At 53.7% G+C, this 25,740-nt stretch overlaps 1 protein-coding gene across 3 annotated transcripts in view; it reads left to right on the top strand.

Annotated features, from left to right (window-relative positions):
* Positions 1-283: 283 nt before the first annotated feature.
* UHRF1 (ubiquitin like with PHD and ring finger domains 1) overlaps positions 284-25,740 on the top strand; it is a 54,875-nt gene continuing 29,418 nt past the window's right edge. The window contains exons 1-5 of one of the 3 annotated variants that reach the window (XM_030936623.1): positions 284-503; positions 1,710-1,872; positions 19,548-19,802; positions 21,000-21,166; positions 22,270-22,485. In XM_030936623.1, coding sequence (XP_030792483.1) covers positions 322-503; positions 1,710-1,872; positions 19,548-19,802; positions 21,000-21,166; positions 22,270-22,485 — 983 coding nt within the window. In that variant the 5' untranslated portion in view covers positions 284-321. Of the gene's footprint in view, positions 504-938; positions 1,082-1,709; positions 1,873-7,940; positions 8,129-19,547; positions 19,803-20,999; positions 21,167-22,269; positions 22,486-25,740 lie in introns of those variants that run through there. The other 2 variants (XM_010367224.2, XM_030936624.1) reach the window with 2 other exon arrangements.

Below are 25,740 nucleotides of genomic sequence, written 5' to 3' on the forward strand. Positions count from 1 at the left end.
TGGTCAATGCGTGCGACTGGGGGCCTGCGAACGGACTTGGACTTAAGAGGTCAGGGGGTCTGTAACCTGGGGGTCCCCAAGGCTCCTGGGGGGGCCCACGTGCGGGGGGTGACCAGGCCCTGCCACGCAGACCCTTTGCACGCTGGGCGCGCCCAGCAGAGCGCGCAGGGCTAGGCGGAGCCGTGGCCCGCTGGGCGGAGGCGCCGTGGACAGAGGAGGGGGCGCCCCCCACCCTCTTTCTCGCTTCCCGCCACAGCGCCGGCCAATCAGGAGGCAGGCGCCCGCCCCCGGCACGGCCTCCTGCGGCCCCGCAACTCCCAAATGCCGAGTTTTCGCGGGAAAAAAATCAGAGCAGCTGGCAGCGCGGCGGGCAGTATTTGCCGAGCGGGCGCTCCGGGTCGCACGCACGTCCGCGCGGGGTCCGGGCCACGCACGCGGCTTCATAGCTATCCCCAGCCAGGCCGGGCGCGCAGACAGACAAGCGGTTCGCGGCGACCAGAGAGGTGAGCCGCCAGGTAGGGGTGCCAGCCTGGGCCGGGCGCACGGGGCTCGGGGACTTTGCAAAACTTTCCCGCGCGGCCAACCCGGGCGCACTCGTGTCCCTCACTCTGTCCCGGGATCCAGGGCCTCCCCTTCCGCCTAACCCTCGGGAGTCGCTCCCCGACACATACCCGGCTGGAGCCGGGACCAGCGCTGCGTCCCCGGAGCCCGGCTGGGGGTCGAGCGTACCGGGTGGGGGAGGGCCCGGCGAGCCGCCGGGGAGGATGTCAGGCTCCGCGCCTGCGCGCGGGGCTCCCCGCGATTCAATTGTCGCGCCCGAGCCCGATTTCGCGCGCCCTGAGCTCCCCGGGCGCATCTGGGCCAATGGGGGGCGAGCGGGGCGGGGCAGCCGGGTGCGGCGGAGCCAATAAGAGGCGGCCCAAGTGAAGGGGGGCGGGACTTGACGAGCTGGGGCCCCTTGGTCGTCCCGGGGGTGGGCGTGGGCTGCTGGCGCGACCCGCGCTGACCGGTGGGAGTGCGGGAGGGACGCCGGGGGTCTAGGGTCTGGAGCGGCGCGAGCTGCCGGGAGTTGGGGGCCGAGGTGAGTCGCTGGGCGCGCGCGTGGGGGTGGCCGGGACGGGCGGCCAGTTGCCATGGCCACCGCGGGGCGGGCCCGGTCGCGCACGCGCGCGTTTTGGGGGCAGCAAGCGGGGGGGGGTGCGGGCACCGAGGGGTCCCGGGGCCCGCGGATCTCGGGTGGGGTTTTTTCGTCTCAGTCGCACTTGGTTGAGTTCCCCCGGGACTTCTGAAGTTCCGGCCCGCGCTGGACTTCTGGGATTCCCTCTTCCGTAAATAGGAATCCGAGGAATGAATGAATCAATGAATGAAATGAGTAAACGAACCAACTCGGCCACTTGGCCCAGGCCTCCTTCCTCCTCTGGTCGTGGGGAAGGAGGGATGGGTTGGACCTTTTGCTTTCCTTTCAATTCCCTCTTCATTCTCCTTCCTCCTCAATCTTCAACACTTGGCTAGTCGTTAATGCCTTAAGTCCTTAATTTACTGTGTCTGGCCCTGGCCGGGGTCTGGCTGTATAGGAGGACTGGGAGGGCATCCTGGGAGTTTCCTGGTGTCCACAGGCCGGACAAAAGCAACCCCGACTCCTTAGAGCATGGTATGGCTTGGAGGTGTTGGTAAAACTGATCTGGGGTTTTTGCTGTCTCTTCCCTCAGCGCCGACACCATGTGGATCCAGGTTCGGACCATGGACGGGAGGCAGACCCACACGGTGGACTCGCTGTCCAGGCTGACCAAGGTGGAGGAGCTGAGGCGGAAGATCCAGGAGCTGTTCCACGTGGAGCCAGGCCTGCAGAGGCTGTTCTACAGGGGCAAACAGGTACACCCGCCGCCAGCACCTTTGTTCTATGCCTGGTCCAGGCCTCGCGCCTCTGCAGCCACCAGCCGATACTTTCTCCCTCCCACCTCTCCCCCCACAACCTCGTCCGGTCCCACTTCACCTCTCCCGGAAGGAGAAGTCCACAGAAACCTCAAATGCCTGCGAGAGGAAGGAACAAAGGGAGGACTCACAGATTGACATGCTGGGCTGGCGGCTGGTCCTCGAATCTATAGGGTCTGGGCTTTTGAACTTATTTTTTCAAAGCTCCCCCTCAAAATAATGGCTAGAGAAAGAAGTTTTGGAGGTGGCCGATGGAAGACTGAGGAATTTTCGAGAAAGGGCCCAGGACCATCCCGTAGCTAGGACGGAAGGGACCAGGTTTTCTTTTTTAAACATCCACCACCAATTAATTACTCACAGCCTGTACCAGTTAAGCGTCAGACCCCCGAGTGTTTTTTTCTAAAAATTTGGATTAGCTTATTCAGAGTCTGGAGATGGCGCTTGCTAATCAGGAATTTCCGCCACTCTGAGCCTGCTGTGCTGCGGCTGCTGGTGACCTGGGGCGCGTGGTCCCCGAGGGGTCCACCGGCCTTCATCTCTTTCTCTGTTCTTTCCCCAGCCCCTCGTTGCATTTAAAATGGCCCCCTTTGATTTCATAGCTGCCACGTTTGGGATGCTCCCTCCATTGGCACCTGGGGGGGGTTGGAGGTTCTACTTTGGTTGGTGTTTTTGTGGGGGACTGTGGGACATACTGTGAGTGGGGTTTCCTGGCAGGATGAAACAGTGTGATTAAAGGTGTAGGTCCCATCTGCTGGAGATGGTTGGACCGTGGGGACGGGCATAGACTACTGGAACTGGATTAAAAGTTGTCAGTTGAGCTGCGTGTACCCCCACCGTGTTGTTGTTGGATTTTGAACCGGGTACTGCTGCCATCTGGTGTCTAGGTTGGAAAATAAACACCGCGCCCGGCCAGGTTTTTTGGGGGCTGGGAGGATCATGCCTGCTCACTCCAGATGAGATCTGATGATTAATTTCTCCGGCTTGCATGCCGTAGACCTTCCTTAGCCCTCTTCCCGTAAGAGACGTGATGACTTGAGTCGTAAGAATCCGAGTTAACCCGCCCTGCCCCGGGAGGAGGCGATCTGAAGAACTTGGGGAGTTGATCGTGCAGCCGCGTGCGCGCAGGGAAGAGGCAGGGCCGGGCTCAACGGAGGAGCTCTGCCTGGCGCTCTCTTCCTCCCTCCTCCTACGATGCGTGCTCCCTTTGTGACCAAAATCATCCAAACTGATTTTGATTTGCTGCTCAGCCTATTGGGTTAGCACAGAAGGCTTCCTTTCTCAAAGTTTCTGTAGCCTGCACAGACCTGCTAAGTTCACGGTGTAGCTCAATGGCGGGTTGGACTCTCATGCTCCCAAGTTCAGGAGAGGAGATAATGCTGAGTATCCACTCTATGCCAGTCACCGAGCTAGCATTTTAATTTTTGCATTTCACCCATGCAGGAATGGGAAAACACCTAAACACACCCGCCATGTAGATTTTACCATCGATATTCTGACATATGAGGTTTATCATGAAGCGCTCTTTCTCTATGCCCATCAAGCCATCTTTCTGGGATGCATTTCAAAGTAAGTTGCAGACACCAGTCTACCTTTCCCTTAATTACTGCAGCACACCATCAGTAACTAGAACTAGAGCTCAGTATTTGTTTTTGGTTCTGTTCTCACTGATTTTTTTTTTTTTCTTATTGAGACAGGATCTCACTCTGCCTAAGCTGTGGTGCAGTGGCGCGATCACAGCTCACTACAGCCTTAGTTTCCTGGGCTCGAGCAGTCCTCTAGCCTCAATCTCCAAAGTAGCTAGGACTATAGGCGTGTACCCACCATGCCTGGCTAGTTTTTGTATATTTTGTAGAGATGGGGTCTTATTATGCTGCCCAGGGTAGTCTGGGCTCAACTGACCCTCCTGCCTCGGCCTCCCAAAGTGTTAGGGTTACAGGCATGAGCTACTGTGCCTGGCCAAAAAACTTTGAATATAGTGAAACAGATGTTAAACAGACTGAATAATTTTGACAAATGTCTACATCCATGCAACCCAAAACCCCATCTCCCCTCATTTGTAACATAATACTTGAGTCATACAATAGTTTCTGTCACATCTCTAAGTTTAGTGTGACAATGACAGGAACACTTACGTTAATTAGACACATACATTGTGCTTTTCTTTCTTTTTTTTCTTTTTTCTTTTTGTTGAGACGGAGTCTCACTGCCGCCCAGGCTAGAGTGCAGTGGCCGGATCTCGGCTCACTGCAAGCTCCGCCTCCCGGGTTTACGCCATTCTCCTGCCTCAGTCTCCCGAGTAGCTGGGACTACAGGCGTCCGCCACCTCGCCCGGCTAGTTTTTTGTATTTTTTTTAGTAGAGACGGGGTTTCACCTTGTTAGCCAGGATGGTCTCGATCTCCTGACCTCGTGATCCGCCCGTCTCGGCCTCCCAAAGTGCTGGGATTACAGGCTTGAGCCACCGCGCCCAGCCTCTTTTTTTTTTTTTTTTGAGACAGAGTTTCACTCTTGTTGCCCAGGTAGGAGTGCAGTGGCGCCATCTGGGCTCACTGCAACCTTCACCTCCCAAGTTCAAGCAATCCTCCTACCTCAGCCTCCCAAGTAGCTGGGATTACAGGTGTCCACCATTACGCCTAATTTTTTGTATTTTTAATAGAGACGGAGTTTCATCATGTTGGCCAGGCTGGTTTCAAACTCTTGACCTCAGGTGATCCACCTACCTCAGTCTCCCAAAGTGCTGGGATTACAGGTGTGAACCACTGCGCCCAGCCAACGTACATTGTGCTTTTAATTGTCAGGATGTTGGCAGTGATGACACCTGGACCTAGCCCTATGGGAACTCACCCGGACTGAACAGGGAGCTGGGATTGGAACCTGGGATTTTGGTTTCTGAGACTGGGCTCTCAACACTGAATTTCGTCTCCCAGGTCAGCTCTGGTAGTTATGAAAAGATTCCATGTTCCTATGTAACCTTCATAACCGCCTCTTAGATCCCTTACCCTGTGGCTGTTCCCTATGCAGTAGCTTTTTTTTTTTTTTTTTTCTTTGAGACGGAGTTTTGCTCTGGTTGCCCAAGCTGGAGTGCAATGGCATGATCTCGGCTTACTTCAACCTCTGCCTCCTGGGTTCAAGCGATTCTTCTGCTTCAGCCTCCCAAGTAGCTGGGACTACAGGTGTGCGCCACCACGCCTGGCTGATTTTATTTTATTTTATTTTTTTGTATTTTTAGTAGAGATGGGGTTTCTCCATGTTGGTAAGGCTGGTCTCAAACTCCCGACCTCAGGTGATTCACCACCCCCCTTGGCCTCCCAAAGTGCTGGGATTACAGGCGTGAGCCATTGCACCCGGCCCCCATGCAGTAGCTTTTAAGAGATCGTGTCGTTGCTTCTGTCTTCTGGGCCACAGAGAGGTGATGCAGTTTCTCCACTTGGATGGCTCGGAAAGTGAGCTGGCGGCAGGGAGGTTTGGACAGTGGAGGGAAGGGGGCACAGAGGCACACAGCAGCACCTCCCAGCGCCACGTGAAGTCTGCAGGCACCCAGGCTAACGTGATAGAAAGCAACGCAGTTCCTGGTGGGCGCAAATGGGCCGTTGTCCTTATAGAATGTTCTAGAGTGTTCAGTCCTTTTTTGTCCTGTTAAAGAAACTTGGCCTAGCAGCCCAAGGTCAGCGGTGGTTGATGGAGACCCCAGAGCAGAACAGAATTGGTTCTGTCTCGGAATATGGAGGATCTTGTGGTGGCCTCACTTGGGCTGAATAGGGTGGCAGTGATGTCACTTGATGCGTGGGAATGCAGGGAGCTGATTGAGGGCAGTGACTTTGGGCGACCGTCCAGCGTAGGCAACCAGAGAGGCATCTGCAGCTCCCCATCCCCCAATCTTTCTTCATTTTGGCTGCACATCAAAATAACAATAGCTGTCTTTTGTGGCACCTTTAACCTGCTCAGGTACAACACTGCACTCTACGTAATCTTTTCAGCATCCCTGGCCAGAGACTCGCCAGCTCCCACATCATCTTATTTTGGACAGGGCTAATATCCACCACGTTGCAGCGCAGTGCGAATTCAATGAGGTTATGAATGTGAAGGGCGGAGTGAGCCCCGTGCCGGGCTCACAGTGAAAGTGAAATAAATCTCTTAGCACAGGGCTTCTCCCGCTCTGTACTGTGGCTGTTTGGGGCCAGGTCATCCTCTGGCTGGGGCTGTCCTGGGCACTGCAGGGTGCTGAGCAGCATCCCTGGCCTCCACCCACTCCATGCCAGAGCACCCTACCCTACCAGTCATGACAACCACAAATATCCTGAGACTTCCATGCCTCAAAGGCAAGATTAGAGTCAGTCTGATGCCTCAGTTGAAATGGTGGCCCAGGAATGGCCTTGCAAGGGTCACTTGTCATAGTGATGCCTCGGGTGTCCCCACTGGACAGCCCCCTTGCAGAGACCTGCCCTTGTGGCTGCAGAAGGGAGGGTCCCCACCACCAGCTCCCACCCACTGTTGCATCCCTCCCCCAGGAGGGCTCCCGGTTAGAGGGCACGGCCTCTGTTAGGATTACTCACCGCTGCCGTCGTGGCCCCAGAGCAGCTGTAGACAATCGGTAAATGGGTAGGCGTGGCTTTGTTCCAATAAAGCTTGATTTATAAAAACAGGTATGGCTGGGTGCAGTGGCTCATGGTTGTAATCCCGGCACTTTGGGAGGCCAAGGCAGGTGGATCACCTGAGGTCAGGAGTTCGAGACCAGCCTGCCAACATGGTGAAACCCCGTCTCTACTAAAAATACAAAAAATTAGCCAGGCATGATGGTGGGTGCCTGTAATCCCTGCTACTCAGGAGGCTGAGGCTGGAGAATCACTTGAACTGGGGAGGCAGATGTTGCAGTGAGCTGAGATCAAGCCACTGCACTCCAGCCTGGGCGACAGAGCAAGACTCCGTCTCAAAAAAAAAAAAAAAAAAAAAAAAACCATAAAACAAAATCAAAACAAAGTAGGTGCAGGCCAGAATTGTCCCTGTGGACATAGTTGGTCAATTAGATTGCATACTTTGATCCAGCCTCAGTTAGTGTGTCCGGGTTTTTCTGGCTAGGAAGAATGCTGCTGTGGAATGTGTTGGAACAGATCCTTACATGCGCTGTTGTTGGCGTCCTTCCAGGTCGGGTTCTCAAACGGATCTCAGGACCCCTTTACATCTTCCAGAATGATCCAAGAGCCCCAGGAACCTATGTCTGTGTGGATTCTGTCGGTTGTCACTGTGTTAAAAATTGAGGCCAGGCATGGTGGCTCATGCCTGTAATCCCAGCATTTTGGGAGGTTGAGGCAAGAGGATCACTTGAGGTTGGGAGTTCGAGACCAGCCTGGGTCATGTAGCAAGACCCCCGTCTCTACAAAAAATCATGAAAATTAGCCGGGCGTGGTGGCGCATGCCTGTAGTCCTAGCTACTTGGGAGGCCAAGGTGGGAGGATCACTTGAGCCTGGAAGGTAGAGGCTGCAGTAAGCCAAGACTGTACCACCGCACTCCAGTCTGGGAGACAGAGTGAGACTTTGTCTCAAAAAAAACAAAAAAGCAAAAAAACAACAAATAAATTGAAAGCTGAGAAATTCAGAGCACAAGAAGACAAGCGTGCCCCCTCTTTTAGCTGTCAACATGGCGGAGCCGTCCCTGGTGACGCAGCCTCCAAAGATGCCCCTGTGCCCTCCTGAGACCGCTAGAGGGAAAGTGGCAGCGACAGTGATGGTAGTGTCTTTGTGGCGGTCATGTTGACCTCACTGACCTCCGAAGTGCCGTTCTAGTGTCTCAGCGGTGACCCGGCCGCTGGGATCCTCCCGCATCGGTTTTGCTTCCTCCCCTCTCTCCCTCCATCTGCCTGTCTTGCCCGCACCTGAGGTTGCCGCGGAGGCGCTGAGACAAGCCAGCAGGAGCTGTGGCTGCCCCCCAGGAAGGCAGAGCAGTTTCTTACTTCCTTCCCCCCAGGTCCCGTCAGGCTTCTGCAGACGCTCTCTCTTCCGGCTGGAGGTCCCTCTTGGTTCGAGGCTTACACGGTCCTTGCTGAGCTCCTAAACGTCTGGTTCCTATCCCGGAAGTTGCTGTCTGTAAGCCAACTGGACAAGCACCACTCCTCAAACCCAGAGGCATTTATTAGCGTCCCTGCTGTGCCGCTAGGCAGCGTTCGGCACCCTGAAAGAGATCCCCCGAATATGGCACGAGGGGTAGGAAGTGGGCAGCTGGTTGGGGGTGGTGGTGCAGCGAGCTTTTAGTCTTGTTTTCATTTTTTTTGTTTTTTTCTTTTTTTCGAGACAGAGTCTCGCTCTGTCACCCAGGCTGGAGTGCAGTGGCGTGATCTCGGCTCGTTGCAAGCTCCGCCTCCCAGGTTCAAGCAATTCTGCTGCAGCCTCCCGAGTAGCTGGGACTACAGGCATGCGCCACCACGCCCAGTTCATTTTGTATTTTTTAGTAGAGATGAGGTTTCTCCCATGTTGGTCAGGCTGGTCTCTAACTCCTGACATCCAGTTATCTGCCTGCCTTGGCCTCCCAAAGTGCTGGCATTATAGGTGTGAGCCACCGTGCATGGCTGATTTTTTTTTTTTTTTTTTTGAGACAAGGCCTTGCTCTGTTGCCCAGGCTGGAGTACAGTGGCACGATCTTAGCTCACTGCAGCCTCGAATTCCTGAGCTCAAGTGATCCTCCTGTCTCAGCCTCCCTAGTAGCAGGGACTATAGGCTGTATACTACTACACCTGGCGAATTTTAAACATTTTTGTCGAGATGGGGTCTTGCCATGTTGCCCATGCTGGTCTTGAATTCCTGGCCTCAAATGATCCTTCTGCCTCAGCTTCCCAAGGTGCTGGGATTACAGGCCTGAGCCACTGCTCCTGACCTCATATATATATTTTTTTGAGACAGGGTATCAGTGTCTCCCAGGCTGGAGTGCAGTGGCGCGATCTCAACTCACTGCAACTGTCGCCTCTTGGGCTCAAGCAATCCTCCCACCACAGTCTTCCAGGTAGTTGGGACTAGAGGTAAATTTTGTAGTGATGGGTTTTGCCATGTTGCCCAGGTGATCTTCACCTCCTGGACTCAAGTGATCCTCCCGTCTCGGCCTCTCAAATCACACCTGGGATTACAGGCGTGAGCCACTGCACCCAGCCCCATTTTAACTTTTTTTTTTTTTTTTTGAGGCAGAGTCTTGCTCTGTCGCCCAGGCTGGAGTGCGAGTGGTGCGATCTCAGCTCACCACATGCTCCACTTCCTGGGCTCACGCCATTCTCCTGCCTCAGCCTCCCGAGTAGCTGGGATTCCAGGCACCTGCCGCCACGGCCAGCTAATTTTTTGTATTTTTAGCAGAGACAGGGTTTCACCGCTTTAGCCAGGATGGTCTCCATGTGACCTCGTGATCCACCTTCCTCGGCCTCCCAAAGTGCTGGGATTACAGGCGTGAGCCACTGTGCCCGGCCCATTTTAACTTTTCTTCTTTTTTTTTTTTTGAGATGGAGTCTCGCTCTGTAGCCCAGGCTGGAGTGCAGTGGCCGGATCTCAGCTCACTGCAAGCTCCGCCTCCCGGGTTTACGCCATTCTCCCGCCTCAGCCTCCCGAGTAGCTGGGACTACAGGCGCCCGCCACGTCGCCCAGCTAGTTTTTTGTTTTTTGTTTTTTTAGTAGAGACGGGGTTTCACCGTGTTAGCCAGGATGGTCTCGATCTCCTGACCTCGTGATCCGCCCGTCTCGGCCTCCCAAAGTGCTGGGATTACAGGCTTGAGCCACCGCGCCCGGCCAACTTTTCTAATAATGATTTTCGTTTTGCCGAAAACGGCAAGTGGGTTTTAGGTTAAGTCACTCCTTTTACTAGGCACAGTAGTAGACCTTGAGTTAGGGCTATGGTGGTATCATTTAATAGGAACATTTAACTTCACTAGGTCAATGATAGGAGACCAGCCTGGCCAACATGGTGAAACCTCATCTCTACCAAAGATACAAAAATTAGCCGGGTGTGCTGGCATGCGCCTGCACTCTCAGCCATTCAGGAGGCTGAGGTGGGAAAATTGCTTGAATCTGGGAGACGGAGGTTGTAGTGAGCCGAGACTGAACCACTGCACTTCAGCCTGGGTGACAGTGAGACTCTGTCTCAAAAAAAGAAAAAAAAGTCCCATGTACCCATCACCCTCTGAAGTAGTCGTCTGCTGCTGTGTCTGATCTTGTGTCTGATCTTGTTCATTTTGCTCATTTCTGCCCTAGCCATTTACCTCTACCTGACTGGATTGTTTAAGAGATGGGATTTTGCTGTGTTGCCCAGGCTGGAGCACAGCGGCTGTTCACAGAAGTGATCATTTTGCATGACAGCCCCAAATTTCTGGGTTCAGGTGACCCTCAGTCTCCCAAGCAGTGGGGACTACAGATGTGAGCCACCATACCGGCTCCTACTGGATCATTTTGAAGCAGGTTACAGATGTTGTAACTGTAACACAGACATCATAGGTACAGGCATTTCAATGCATCTTCCCCAGTGGCTTATAGATCATGCAGATAGAAAATCGGTCAGGAGGGCCGGGCCCGGTGGCTCACGCCTGTAATCCCAGCACTTTGGGAGGCTGAGGCGGGCGGATCACGAGGTCAGGAGATCGAAACCATCCTGGCCAACATGGTGAAACCCCGTCTCTACTAAAAATACTAACATTAGCTGGATGTGGTGGCGCTCGCCTGTAGTTCCAGCTACTCGGGAAGCTGAGATAGGAGAATCGCTTGAACCCAAGAGGTGGAGGTTGCAGTAAGTCAAGATTGTGCCACTGCACTTCAGCCTAGCAACAGAGTGAGACTCCGTCTCCAAAAAAAAAAAAAAAGAAAAAAAAAGAAAATCGGTCAGGATGCTGGGCACAGTGGCTCAGCCCTATAATCCCAGCACTTTGGGAGGCCGAGGCAGATGGGTCACCTGAGGTCGGAATTTTGAGTCCAGTTTGACCAACATAGAGAAACCCCGTCTCTACTAAAAATACAAAATTAGCTGGGCGTGGTGGCGCAGGTCTGTAATCCCAGCTACTCGGGAGGCTGAGGCTGGAGAATCGCTTGAACCTGGGGGGCGGAGGTTGCATTGAGCCAAGATTGCACCATTGCACTCCAGCCTGGGCAACAAGAGTGAAACTCCGTCCCAAAAAACAAAAAAAGTCGGTCAGGATGCCGGGCACGGTAGCTCAGTCCTATAATCCCAGCACTTTGGGAGGCTGAGTCGGGAGGATCAGTTGAGCCCAGGAATTTGAGACTAGCATGGGCAACACGGAGAAACCCTGTCTGTACAAGAAATACAAAAAACTTTCTGGACGTGATGGCCCATGCCTGTAGTCGCAGTTACTCGGAGGGGCTGAGGCGGGAGGATTGCTTGAGCCCAGGAGGTCGAGGTTGCAGTGAGCCATGGTCATGCCACTGCACTCCAGCCTGGGCATCAGGGAGGGAAACCCTGTTTTAAGAAGAAAAAAGAAAATTGATAAAGATATAGATGATTTGAACAAAATGAGTTACAGGGTTACCGTAATGACACGGATGGACTCTGAACCCAACAAGAAAGAAAACACATTCTTCTCAGGCCACAAGGAGTGCTTAGGGAAACTGACCACATACAAGGCAAGTCTTAAAAACTTGATTTGTATTTGTATTTGTATTTATTTATGAGACTGAGTCCCGCTCTGTGGCCCAGGCTGGAGTGCAGTGGTGCGATCTCTGCTCACTGCAAGCTCCGCCTCCCGGGTTCACACCATTTTCCTGCCTCAGCCTTCCGAGTAGCTGGGACTACAGGTGCCCGCCACCACGCCCGGCTAATTTTTTGTATTTTTTTTTAGTAGAGACTGGGTTTTACCGTGTTAACCAGGATGGTCTTGATCTCCCGACCTCGTGATCCACCTGCCTCGGCCTCCTAAAGTGTTGGAATTATAGGCGTGAGCCACTGTGCGTGGCCATATTTATTTATTTTGTTCATTTATTTGAGACAGAGTCTCGCTCTGTCACCTGGGCTGGAGTACAATGGTGCAATTTTGGCCCACTGCCTCTGGGTTCAAGTGATTCTCCTGCCTTAGTCTCCTGAGTAGCTGGGATTACAGGCGTGCGCCACCACACCTGGCTAATTTTTGTATTTTTTTTTTTGAGACGGAGTCTCGCTCTGTCGCCCAGGCTGGAGTGCAGTGGCCGGATCTCAGCTCACTGCAAGCTCCGCCTCCCGAGTTTACGCCATTCTCCTGCCTGAGCCTCCCGAGTAGCTGGGACTACAGGCGCCCGCCACCTCGCCCGGCTAGTTTTTTTGTATTTTTTAGTAGATACGGGGTTTCACCGTGTTAGCCAGGATGGTCTCGATCTCCAGACCTCGTGATCCGCCCGTCTCGGCCTCCCAAAGTGCTGGGATTACAGGCTTGAGCCACTGCGCCTGGCCTAATTTTTCTATTTTTAGTGGAGATGGAGTATCACCATGTTGGCCAGGCTGTTCTTGAACTCCTGATCTCAAGTGATCTGCCTGCCTCGGCCTCCCAAAGTGCTGGGATTACAGGCGTGAGCCACCAGACCCAGCCTTTTGTTTTTCATGTATTTATTTATTTTTGAGATGGAGTCTTGCTGTGTTGCCCAGGCTGGAGTGCAGTGGTGTGATCTCGGCTCATTGCACACTCTGCCTCTTGGGTTCAAGCAGTTCTTGTGCTGCAGCTTCCCGAGTAGCTGGTACTACAGGCGCCTGTCACCATGCCCAGCTAATTTTTTGTGTTTTTAGTAGAGATGGGGTTTTGCCGTGTTGGCCAGGCTGGTCTCGAACTCCTGACCTCAGGTGATCCACCCGCCTTCAGCCTCCCTAAGTGCTGGGATTACAGGCATGAGCCACCGTGCCTGACTCTTTGTAACTTTAGAACAATGACTGTCTTACTGACCGTGTTTTCTCTCACCTGTGGAGTCAGAACTGAACCATAACCAAGCTTCTTCCTGCCTGCTATGGGGCCCTTCTGGAATGTTCCAGAAGTGGCATCAGGAGGCTGCCCAGCCAGCTTGTGAGTCGTATTCTAGAGTCAGAGTTTCGTGCCAGCCTGGGCCAGGCCCCATCCCCACTTCCCTGCCTGATTTGCCCCTGTCTACACCATTGTACTGGGAGACACTTCCTGTCCCTCCTACATAGCCCATGCTAAGCAAGGTGCTTCTGTCCATCTCACCTTTCCGATGCAGGAAGGGCTGAAGTCATGGAGGGGCAGCCGGTCAGGCCCAGCGAGGGTGGCATGGATGCTGTCCTTAGTGACAGATGAGAGGGGATGGGCTGGGACTGCAGGCCTGGCTGCCCTAGCTGCTCCTGCGGGTCAGGGGCTGCCCATTAGCCTGGCCAGGGCCCCTCATTGGATCCCTCCTGTCTGCCCAGTCCACAGCCCTTGCCCCCTTGCCCACCCGCTGCCAGTTCTCATCGGCCCTGCTTCCCTGCTTGACTCTGCCTCCCTGGCCTCCCCTCCTCGGTCTCTCTCCTCCCCGACTTGTCCTCTGTCTGAGTCTGGCAGGACAGAGTCCGACCGTCTGGCCCCCTCCTGGCTCGGTCCGCTCCTTCTGCTGTCCAGGTCACTTGGTTTTTGGCCTGCTGGCCGCCTGCTCTCCAGGCTGCCCCTTGCCCAGGGCTGCACCCCCAACCGGTCCTCCGTCTTGGTGGTGCTGGGACTGTATTTTCTGTCCTCTGCAGTGGGCTGGTTTCCCTCGTGTGCTGAGGCCCCTCTGCTTGGCTGTCCCTGGCTGCCCCACGCAGCTGAGCTGTGCTCCTGCTGGCTGGAGCTCAGGATGCCCACGCTGTTCTGGCAAACAATGCTGCTGTAAACACAGGATGAGCAGCTGCCCCTCTGCACACGTGGTCTTCGGACACGTGAGGGCCGCTCTAGCTTGGGTGCTCACTGCTGGCGATTCTCCCCTCCAGGGGACACTGGGGGATGTCTGGGAACATGCATGACTCAGGGGCGCTCCTGGCGTGGAGTGAGTGGAGGCCCGGAGTGCTGGTCGGCACCCTGCAGGGCCCAGGATGGCCCCACTCCAGAGATCGATCCCACCCCAAATGTCAGCTTTGGCAAGAGGGGTGTGCCTGGCCACAGAGGTGCTGGCCCGGATGCAGATGAGTGCCTGTATGTCCCTCTGAGCTCCGTGTGGCTTGTCCTGTGCTGCTTTCCCTGCCCCAGTGATACTGGGGGCACTTGTCTCTCTCTCTTATTTATTTATTTATTTATTTATTTATTTATTGAGACGGAGTCTCACTCTGTGGCCCGGGCTGGAGTGCAGTGGCCGGATCTCAGCTCACTGCAAGCTCCGCCTCCCGGGTTTACCCCATTCTCCTGCCTCAGCCTCCTGAGTAGCTGGGACTACAGGCGCCGCCACCTCACCCGGCTAGCTTTTTGTATTTTTTAATAGAGACGGGGTTTCACCGTGTTAGCCAGGATGGTCTCGATCTCCTGACCTCGTGATCCGCCCGTCTTGGCCTCCCAAAGTGCTGGGATTACAGGCTTGAGCCACCGCGCCCGGCCTTATTTATTTATTTTTAAGACGGAGTCTCGTTCTGTTGCCCAGGGTGGAGTGCAGTGGCGAGGTCCCGGCTCACTGCAACCTCCACCTCCTGGGTTCAGGTGATTCTCTTGTGTCAGCCTCTCGAGTAGTTGGGATTACATGCACCCACCACCATGCCTGGCTAATTTTTGTATTTTTAGTAGAGACGGGGTTTGGTGATGTTGCCCAGGCTGCTCTCGAACTCCTGGCCTCAAGAGATCTGCCCACCTCGGCCTCCCAAAATGCTGGGATTACAGAGTAAGCCACTGTGCCCAGCCCCTTTTTAAAAAAAAAAAATTAGTAAACTTTATTTTCTAGAGCAGTTCTAGGTTCACAGCAAAATTGAGCAGAAGGCAGAGAGAGTTCCCATGGACCCCCTGCTCCGACAGGCATAGCCGCTTGCACTGTCAGCTTCCCCCACAGAACGGTGCTTTGGTTACAATTGATGGCCTTCTGTGGAGTCATCTTCATCTCCCAGAGTCCACAGTCTACACCAGGGCTTCCCCTTGGTGTTACTTTTTTTTTTTTTTTTTTTTTTTGAGACAGTGTCGCACTCTGTCACCCAGGCTGGAGTGTAGTGGCGTGATCTCAGCTTACTGCAACCTCCACCTCCCGGCTTCAAGTGGTTCTCCTGACTCAGCCTCCTGAGTAGCTGGGACTATGGGCAAGCAAGCGCCACTAAGCCTGGATAATTTTTGTATTTTTAGTAGAGACGGGGTTTCACCATATTGGTCAGGCTGGTCTCGAACTCCTGACTTCATGATCTGCCCGCCTCGGCCTCCTATAGTGCTGGGATTACAGGTATGAGCCACCATGCCCAGCTGGTGTTACATGTTCTATGGTTTAGACAGATGTGTGATGACATGTATTCATGTTACAGTGTCACACGAAGTCATTTCACAGCCCTAAAAATCCCCTGTGCTCCATGGAGTTAGCCTTCCTGACCCTAGCCTGGGGCAGCCGCTGACCATCTTACGGTCGCCATGGTTTTGCCTCGTCCAGAATGTCATCCGGCTGGAGTCGTACAGTAGTACATATAACAGGCAGGCGTTTCAGATGGGTTTCTTTCCTTTTTTTTTCTAGATAGGATCTTACTCTGTCACTCAGGCTAGAGTGCAGTGGCATCATCATAGCTTGCTGCGGCCTCCACCTCCTGGATTCAAGTGATCCTCCCGCCTCAGCCTCCAAGTAGCTGGGATTACAGGTGTGCATCACCGCACCAGGCTAGTTTTTTTTATTTTTAGTAGAGACAGGGTCTCAGTATGTTGCCCAGGCTGGTCTTCAGCTCTTGAGCTCAGGCGATCCTCCCACCTCTGCCCTTGGCTTCCTAAAGTGCTAGGATTACAGGCATGAGCCACAGTGCCCTCTTTTTTTTTTTTTTTAAAGCCAGCTTCATGGTGTTTTTTTTTTTTTTTTTTTTAACGAAGTCTTGCTCTGTTGCCCAGGCTGGAGTGCAGTGGTGCGATCTCTGCTTACTGCAAGCTCCGCCTCCTAGCTTCAAGCAATTTCTCCTGCCTCAGCCTCCGGAGTAGCTGGGATTACAAGCGCCCGCCACCACACCTGGTTAATTTTTGTATTTTTAGTAGAGACAGGGTTTTATCATGTTGGCCAGGGTGGTCTTGAACTCCTGACGTCAGGTGATCTGCACTCCTTGGCCTCCCAAAGTGCTGGGATGACAGGCTTGAGCCCGCGTGCCTGGACTGAGTTATATATATATATATATATTTTTTTTTTTTTTTGAGAAGGAGTCTCGCTCTGTCACCCAGGCTGGAGTGCAGTGGCCAGATCTCAGCTCACTGCAAACTCCGCCTCCCGGGTTTACGCCATTCTCCTGCCTCAGCCTCCCGAGTAGCTGGGACTACAGGCGCCCGCCACTTCGCCCGGCTAGATTTTTGTATTTTTTAGTAGAGACGGGGTTTCACCGTGTTAGCCAGGATGGTCTCGATCTCCTGACCTCGTGATCCGCCCGCCTCGGCCTCCCAAAGTGCTGGGATAACAGGCTTGAGCCACCGCGCCCGGCCTTGGACTGAGTTATATTTTAACGCATGGATGGCCACGTTGTGTTGATCCCCCTCAGCTGTTTTTTTTTTTTTTTTTGAGACTAGAGTTTTGCTCTTTCTCCAGGCTGTAGTGAGTACAATGGCATGATCTCGGCTCACTGCAACCTTTGCCTCCCAGGTTCAAGCAAGTGATTCTCCCTCCTCAGCTTCCCGAATAGCTGGGATTACAGGCACCTGCAACCATGCCCGGCTTATTTTTGTATTTTTAGTAGAGACAGGGTTTCACCATGTTAGCCAGACTTGTCCCGAACTCCTGACCTCATGATCTGCCCCCCTCGGCCTCCCAAAGTGTTGGGATTACAGGCGTGAAACACCGCACCCAGCCTCAGTCCCCTCACCTGTTGATGGACACCTGGGTTGCTGTCACCCTCTGACTGTTGTGATGCTGTGTGAACCTGCATATACAGGCTGACATGCCTCTTTCTCTCCATCCGTGTCACCTCTCCCCGAAGCCAGCTGCTCTGTGCTAGAGAGCCGGTCCTGGTACCTCCTGGCATCCAGGCAGTGCCCAGCATGTTGGAGGCATTCACTGCTTGCTGGGAGAACAGAAGGGCTGAAGCAGGTATTGTTGGGCCCTCGACGTCCATGGTGGGTTTTGGAGCAGCCCTTGAAACCCTTGTAGCTGTGGGTGGGTGTGTACATGTTCAAAGTGATCCTGGAGGATCACTTGCTTGAGCCCAGGAGTTCAAAGCCAGCCTGGGCAACGCAGCAAGACCCCATCTCTAAAAAAAATTAGCTGGGCATGGGTGATGTGTGCCTGTGGTCCCAGCTATTCAGCAGTCTGAGGCAGGAGGATCGTTTGAGCCCAGGGTTCGAGGCTGCAGTGAGCTACGATTGTGTCACTGCGCTCCATCCTGGGCAACAGAGCGAGATCCTTTCTAAAGAAAAAAAAAAAACAGACCAGGTACCATGGCTCATGCTGTAATCCCAGCTCTTTGGGAGGCTGAGGTGGGTGGACCCGTTCAGCTCAGGAGTTCGAGACCAGCCTGGCAAATGTGGGGAAACCCTGTCTCTACTAAAAATACAAAAATTAGCCAGGTGTGATGGCTCATGCCTATAGTCCCAGCTACTCAGGAGGCTGAGGCACAAGAATCACTTGAACCCGGGAGGTGGAGACTGCAGTGAGCTGAGATAGCACCACTGTACTCCACCCTGGGTGACAGTGAGACTCCATCTCAAAAAAAAAAAAAAAAAAAATTTTTTTTCTGGAAAAGATGAGTCAGCCTTTATTAGGTTCTTAGGTTGATGGTGAACAAAGAAAGAAAGCCTGCAGAGAAGGGCTTTGGCCTTCACTGTGACCCCCATGCTGTTTGTATTTGAACAGCCGTCAGGCCTTGGAACTCCAAGGGACGGAATGAGAAAAAGCTGACATTCCATGTATGTTTTTCTCCTCCCTTTTCCTAAGAACGCTCCTGAACCAGGGCATTTCTGCCTCTAGGGCACACAGGGTGATGTCTGGGGGACATCGGTGGTTGTCATGACTGGTGGAGGCCAGGGACGCTCTAGTGCCTCTGCAGCGCCCAGGACGGCCCCACTGTCTAGTGCCCAGAGCGGGAGACCCATCCCCCCCGAGTGGTCAGCCCTAATGTCAGCCATGCTGAGGTTGAGAAACCTGTGTTAATTACACAGAAACCAACCGAGTCCAATCCTGCTTGCACCAAGCATGGGATAAACTCCCGACGGGGCAGACGATGGAAACCAGGGGGACCCCCAGCTCCTGGGATTCACTCCCTCTCTCCCTTCCCAGTCAGTGTGTGGATTTTAATGTGTGCAGCCTCCTGGGACCTCAGTAGGGCAGAGCATCATGGGATAAGGAGTCTCTTGGGGGCCTGTGGAATCCCTAACCCAGGGGTCTCACCCAAGGTGATGTCACACCCCCCCCACCCTGTACTGGATGATGTCTGGGGACATTTGTGGTTGTCACAACTATGGGGTGTTCCTGGCATGGAGTAGGTGGAGGTCAGGGATGCTGCTCAGCACCCTGCAGTGCCCAGGACGCCTTCACCCCAGAGAATGATCCAGAACCTAGCCCCAATGTCCGCAGTGCCAGGGGAGCGGAACTTGTTGCCTTGGGGTCATCTAGATGACATACCACCAGGAGGGGGGTCCTAGATGGCAGACCACCGGGAAGGGGGTTCTAGATGGCAAACCACTGGGAGGGGGTCCTAGATGGGAAACCACCGGGAAAGGGGTCCTTGCTGGGGGTTGGTGGTGTGTGGATGGGCGGCTTCTGACAAAATGCCTCGGCTTCTCCAGCTGCCAGATACAGCTCAGGTGATGAGCTCCTCCTTGCACACCTGCTGAGTCAGGTGACCTGGGGGGCAGGCTCTGGAGCCAGGCTGGGGACGGGCCCCAGGAGATGAGGGCATCAGGATAAAGGCGTACAAAGGGTTGGAGCTGAGGCTTGGAGGAGGTGCCCTGGCAGGTGAGATTGGCACTGGAGCCTTACCCAGGAAGCTCACGGATGCTGGCATGTGCCTCTTGCTCTTCAGGTGGGACAGGGTCTCTCCATCTCGGCACTGGACAGTGGGGCTGTCCTGGGCACTGCAGGGTGCCGAGCAGAGTTCCTGACCTCCACCCACTCCATGCCAGGAGCTTCTCCCAGTGGCGACAACCACAAATGTCCCAGACATGGCCCAGCATCCCCCGGCGTCTGAATCATGTTTGGTTGAGAACCAGTGACAGAGATGACACACATTCACTGTTACAAAAGCTGCCGTAAACGCGAAGTATCAGGAAAAACTCCCAAGACCCCCATGTATGCTATGCGTGGTGCCCCGCGATGATGTTTTGTGCTCCTGGGTGTGTCCTGCATGCGGTGCCAAAAGCCCTCGCTAGAGGGGACTGAGACTCTGAGGGAAGGGACTGGGGTGCCACTTGTGAGCGGGACAGCCCCCTGGCATGGTCCAGGTATCATGGCCCTTTACTCTGATGCAGATTGCCCCCCCACAAGGGCTGGGACATAGTGCTTGGTTCACGACTGGTACCCACAGATGCCCACTTGGCATTTGGTGGCTGAACAGCATCTGCCTCTGGTATCCCTGCAGATGGAGGACGGCCATACCCTCTTTGACTATGAGGTCCGCCTGAACGACACTATCCAGCTCCTGGTCCGCCAGAGCCTCGTGCTCCCCCACAGCGCCAAGGAGCGGGACTCCGAGCTCTCCGACACCGACTCGGGCTGCTGCCTGGGCCAGAGTGAGTCGGACAAGTCCTCCACCCACGGCGAGGCAGCCGCCGAGACTGACAGCAGGCCAGCCGATGAGGACATGTGGGATGAGACGGAGCTGGGGCTGTACAAGGTGCGCCTCCCCTCTGCAGCTGCTCTGGGGTTGGACATTCTCCTGCCATTCTGATCTTTGCATACCCAGGGCCCACAGGAGGGTCTTCCCATGCCCCTCTCCAGCTCTGGCTGGGGAGAAATGGCCAAGGGGTGGTTTCCTGCACGTTCCTTGAGGGGAACACAGTACCCTGGGCTTCCTTGTGGACCTCTAGTGCAGAGTCCTTTGTGGGGGCCTGCAGGTGTTTTCTCTGTGAAGTTTGCAGTGGCTGTGACGTTTCTGAACTTGCTGCCACCATGTAAGATCAAGAATTGTCACAGAAAGATCTGGGTTTCCAGCTCTTTTCTTTCTTCCCTTTTTTTTTTGGCAGGGTCTCACTTTGTTGCCCAGCCTGGGGTGCAGTGGTGTGATCACAGCTCACTGCAGCCTCGAACTTGTGGGCTCAAGTGATCCTCCCACCTCAGCCTCCAGAGTAGCTGATGTTATAGGTGTGTGCCGCCACACCCAGTTAATTTTATTATTTTTTTAATACATGGTCTCATTCTGTTGCCCAGGCTGGAGTGCAGTAGTGCCATCTCGACTCACTGCAACCTCCACCTCCCGGGTTCAAGCAATTCTTGTGCCTCAGCCTCCTGAGTAGCTAGGATTGCAGGCATGAGCCACCACACCTGCCTACTTTTTATAGAGACAGGGTTTCGCCATGTTGGCCAGGCTAGTCTCGAACTCCTGGCCTCAAGTGATCCTCCTTCCTCAGCCTCCCAAAGTGCTGGAATTATAGGTGTGAGCCACCGCACCCAGTCTGTTTTATTTTTTAGTAGACATAGGGTCTTACTATGTTGCCCAGGCTAGTCTTGAGTTCCGGGGCTCAAGCATCCACCTGCCTTGGCCTCCCAAAGTGTCAGGATTCCAAGCGTGAGCCTGAATTTCCAGCTTCTCTTGACAAATGGGCAGCTCTGGTCTCTCAGAGCCTCCTAGCAGCTGTGGCTAAAGCAGAATTGCAGGGGCCTTTGTGAAGACAGTCCATGGCCCCTGGCCCCGCATCCCCATCACCCTGGTTTTCTCACGGGCCTGGGTTCCCAGCCGGGGAGGAGAAACCTCGCTGTGGGCATTTGAATTTGTGCCCTGGTTCCAGAGCATCCCAGCATCCGAGAACCAAAGTGGTCTCCCGTCAGTTTCCCTTACCCCGTTGGGATGCCAGAGTTCCCTGATTCCTCACAGGTCAATGAGTACGTCGATGCTCGGGACACGAACATGGGAGCGTGGTTTGAGGCACAGGTGGTCAGGGTGACGCGGAAGGCCCCCTCCCGGGACGAACCCTGCAGCTCCACGTCCAGCCCCGCGCTGGAGGAGGACACGGACGTCATTTACCACGTGAAATACGACGAGTGAGTCATGGCAGGTGGGCGGGCCTGGGTACTCAGGCTCTGAGACGTGCGTCCTTGGCTGTGGGTGTTCAGGCCAGAGCTTGGCACTGTCTCGAGATGGTAATCAGGATCTGGGGCCCCACCCTCGAGTTCCTAACAGCATACAAGGCTCACTGCACCCTCCACCTCCTGGTTTCAAACGATTTTGCTGCCTCAGCCTCCCAATTAGCTGGGACTACAGGCGTGCACCACCAAGCCTGGCTAATTTTTGTTTTTGTTTATGTTTTGCTTTTTTTTTTTGAGACATAGTTTCACTCTTGTTCCCCAGGCTGGAGTCAATGGTGCGATCTTGACTCGCTGCAACCTCCGACTCCCGGGTTCAAGCGATTCTCCTGCCTCAGCCTCCCGAATAGCTGGGATTACAGGCGCCCGCCAGTACGCATGGCTAATTTTGTATTTTTAGTAGAGATGGGGTTTCTCTATGTTGGCTGGTCTCGAACTCCCGACCTCAGGTGATCTGCCCGCCTCAGCCTCCCAAAGTGCTGGGATTACAGGTGTGAGCCACTGCGCCCAGCCACGCCCAGCTAATTTTTGTATTTTTAGTAGAGACAGGGTTTCACCGTGTTGGTCAGGCTGGTCTTGAACTCCTGACCTCGGGTGATCCGCCCGCCTTGGCCTCCCAAAGTGCTGGGATTACAGGCTTGAGCCACTGTTCCCGGCCTCTCCTCTTGTTCTAAAGACACCAGTCCTGTTGGATTGGGGCCCACCCTACTGCAGTGTGATCTCATCTTAATAAGATTTCATCTGCAAAGGTTCTACCTACAAAGACCCTATTTCCGAAAACAGAACTATTTGTGGGTACTGGGGATCAGCATTTGAACATCTCTTTTTGCAGGGGACACGGGCAACTCATAATAATTCTGTACCTGTAATGGACCTTAATATACCTGCGTGTTCTCAACACCAGCAAATAAGCCTGTCAGGAGGGGCCGCTGCACACTGTCCCGGGGCGGGGTGGTCTCTGCACACTGTTGGGAGGGACCGGCTCCACTTAGGCTTGTTTCCCATGGAGGGAACGAGGTTTGGTCTTACCACGGTGTCTAAGGCCCGGGCTTTCCTCCCAGCTACCCGGAGAACGGCGTGGTCCAGATGAACTCCAGGGACGTCCGAGCGCGCGCCCGCACCATCATCAAGTGGCAGGACCTGGAGGTGGGCCAGGTGGTCATGCTCAACTACAACCCCGACAACCCCAAGGAGCGGGGCTTCTGGTACGACGCGGAGATCTCCAGGAAGCGTGAGACCAGGACGGCGCGGGAACTCTACGCCAACGTGGTGCTCGGGTGAGTCTCGCATCCTGGGGCGAGTCTTCCCTCTCTCCTTTCCTCTCTTCCCGCCCACCCAGCCCCTCCTGGGGCCCCCGGACTGGCTGTGAAGCCGTCCAGCCAGCGCTGTGTGTGCTCCAGCCTGGCCTTCCTGCCTCCCCTCTGGGGTCTGCTCTTGCTCCCTGCTAAGCATCTTTCTAAGACCGACCACCTTGCGCCCGTGAATGCCTCTGCTCACGGAACCGTCTCTGACCGCCAGGCCCTGACAGGCAGAGTTGTCAAGCTTCCTTTTTCTCGTTTTTTTTGGTGGTGGTGGTGGTGGTTTTTTTTTTTTTTTTGAGACGGAGTCTTTCTCTGTCGCCCAGGCTGGAGTGCAGTGGCACAAGCTCAGCTCACTGCAAGCTCCTCCTCCTGGGTTCACGCCATTCTCCTGCAGCAGCCTCCCGAGTAGCTGGGACTACAGGCGCCCGCTACCACGCCCGGCTCATTTTTTTTGTATTTTTACTAGAGATGAGGTTTCACCGTGTTAACCAGGGTGGTCTTGATCTCTTGACCTCGTGGTCCGCCCGCCTCCTCCTCCCAAAGTGTTGGGATTACAGGCGTGAGCCACCGCGCCCGGCCTCAAGCTTTTTCTCTTTTGCTTGTTTCAAATTTGGTGAATAGGTACCATTCACAGGGTCAAAATTCAGAAAGTACCCAAGACCACACATGAAGATTCCCCCTCCTCTGCCTGGTCACCCAGTTCCCCTTTTTGGCGATGTCACTGTTACCAACTTTCCGGGGGCATTCTGTTCCTAACCATATTCACAAAACCACACTGCTTAGGAGTCAGCAAACTGCAGTCCACAGGCCCGCTGTGGTCCTCTGCCTGCTTTGACAAATAAAGTTTTATTGGGACACAGTCACGCCCATTTTTATCTTACTACCTGTGGTTGCTTTTGTGTTGTAAGGTCAGAGTTGCATAGTTGCAACAGAGACTATGTGGCCTACAAAGCTGAAAATCCTTCCTGTCTGACCCTTTGCAGAAAAATTTTGCAGAGCCTGTTCTTTCTCCCTTGCATGTGTGTGTGTGTGTGTGTGTGTGTGTGTGAGATTAAATAGATGTAACAGAAAATTTACCTTTTTTTTTTTTTTTTTTTTGAGACGGAGTCTCGCTCTGTCGCCCAGGCTGGAGTGCAGTGGCCAGATCTCAGCTCACTGCAAGCTCCGCCTCCCGGGTTGACGCCATTCTCCTGGCTCAGCCTCCCGAGTAGCTGGGACTACAGGCGCCCGCCACCTCGCCCGGCTAGCTTTTTGTATTTTTTAGTAGAGACGGGGTTTCACCGTGTTAGCCAGGATGGTCTCGAACTCCTGACCTCGTGATCCGCCCGTCTCGGCCTCCCAAAGTGCTGGGACTACAGGCTTGAGCCACCGCGCCCGGCCAATTTCTTCTTTTTGTTTGAGACGGAGTCTCGCTCTCTTTTGTTCTCTGTTCATACAATTTTGTAATTTCAAGGATTTTACAATTTCAACTTTGTAATAAGGACTCCTGTTACATAAATGGAATCACACAGTATGTAACCTTTTGGGACTGACTCTTTTTTTCCCCACTCTGCATAATTACGGATTAACTGAAGTTATCGCATATCAGTAGCTCATTCCTTTTCATCCCTGAGTAGTAGTCTGTGGTATAGATGGGCCCCTGTGTTTTTTTTTTTTCAACGACTCATTGGATATCTGAGCTGTTTCCAGGATTTTTTGTGGTGTAAGATTTATTTGTTTTTTGAGACAGAGTCTTGCTCTGTTGCCTAGGCTCTGGAGTGCAGTGATGTGATCTTAGCTCACTGCAACCTCCGCCTCCCGGATTCAAACAATCCTCCTGCCTCAGCCTGCGGAGTAGCTTGGATTACAGGTGCATGCCAGCACACCCAGTTTATTTTTGTAATTTTAGTAGAGGTGGGGTTTCTCCATGTTGGCCAGGCTGATCTCGAACTCCTGACCTCAGGTAATCCGCCTGTCTTGGCCTCTCAAAGTTTTAGGATTACAGGCGTGAGCCACTTCGCCCGGCCAGTTTCGGATTTCTTTGACTAAGTTAATAAGAAACAGTGGTCTGCAGTTTTCTTGTTTTTGCATGGTCTTTGTTGGTTTGGTCAATACCCGCCTTATAACGTGAGCTGGGAAATGTTTACTCCTGTTTCTGTTTTCTGGAAAAGATTGTGTAAAATTTACGTTAATTTTCCTTTAAAGGTTTGAAAGAATCCTGTAATGAGACCGTGGGTCGGGCACAGTGGCCAAGGCCTGTAATTCCAGCACTTTGAGAGGCCGAGGTGGGCGGATCACTTGAGGTCAGGAGTTCGAGAGCAGCCTGGGCCAACATGGTGTGAAACCCCCGTCTCTACTAAAAATACAAACATTATCTGGGCATGGTGGTGTGCACCTGCAGGCCCAGCTGCTTGGGAGGTTGAGGCAGGAGAATTGTTTGAACCTGGGAGGTGAAGGTTGCAGCGAGCTATGATCGTGCCATTGCACTCCAGCCTGGATGACAGAGCAAGACTCCGTCTCGGGGGGCGGGTGCAGGGGGGAAGCTTTAATGAGGCCATGGAGATCTGGAGATGTCTTTTGGGGGAAGTTTTATGAATTGAATTTCTTCTATGGTTATGTGACTATCTGGACTATCTGTTTCAGCCTGTTTGAGCTGAAGTACTTTCTGGGTTTTGGGGACTTAGCCCGTTTCTCTGAGCATAAAGTCGTTTGTATTATTTCTTTATTCTCTGATGCCTGAAGGATCTAGTGAGATCCCTGTTTTGTTCTTGGTTTTGAGAATTTGTGTTTTCTCTTTATTTTTGTTAGTCTTTGCCAATTTTATTGTTTTTAGGATCTTAGACCTTTCCCTCCCTGCTCATTTATTTGTACAGCAAGAATAAGACAGGTTTGTTGGTTTGTTTGTTTTGAGACAAGATCTCATTCTGTGAGAGCAGTGGCGAGATCTCAGCTAACTGCAACCTCTGGCTCCTGGGTTCAAGCGATCCTGATCTCAGGTGATCCACCCACCTCGGCCTCTCAAAATGCTTGCTGGGCCTACGGGCATGAGCCACCACACCTGGCATGAGACAGTTTTGTTTTGGTCAGGTTTTTTTTTTTTTTTTGAGAGAAGGTCTTGCTCTGTTGCCCGGGCTGGAGTACAGTGGCAAACTCTCAGTTCACTGTAGCCCCAACCTCCCGGGCTCAAGCAATCCTCCCACCTTAGCCTCCCAAGTAGCTGGGACCACAGGTGTGCACCACCATGCCTGGCTA

This window comes from Rhinopithecus roxellana, chromosome 8 (genome assembly GCF_007565055.1).
Source record: "Rhinopithecus roxellana isolate Shanxi Qingling chromosome 8, ASM756505v1, whole genome shotgun sequence".
NCBI classification, from domain to species: Eukaryota; Metazoa; Chordata; class Mammalia; order Primates; family Cercopithecidae; genus Rhinopithecus; species Rhinopithecus roxellana.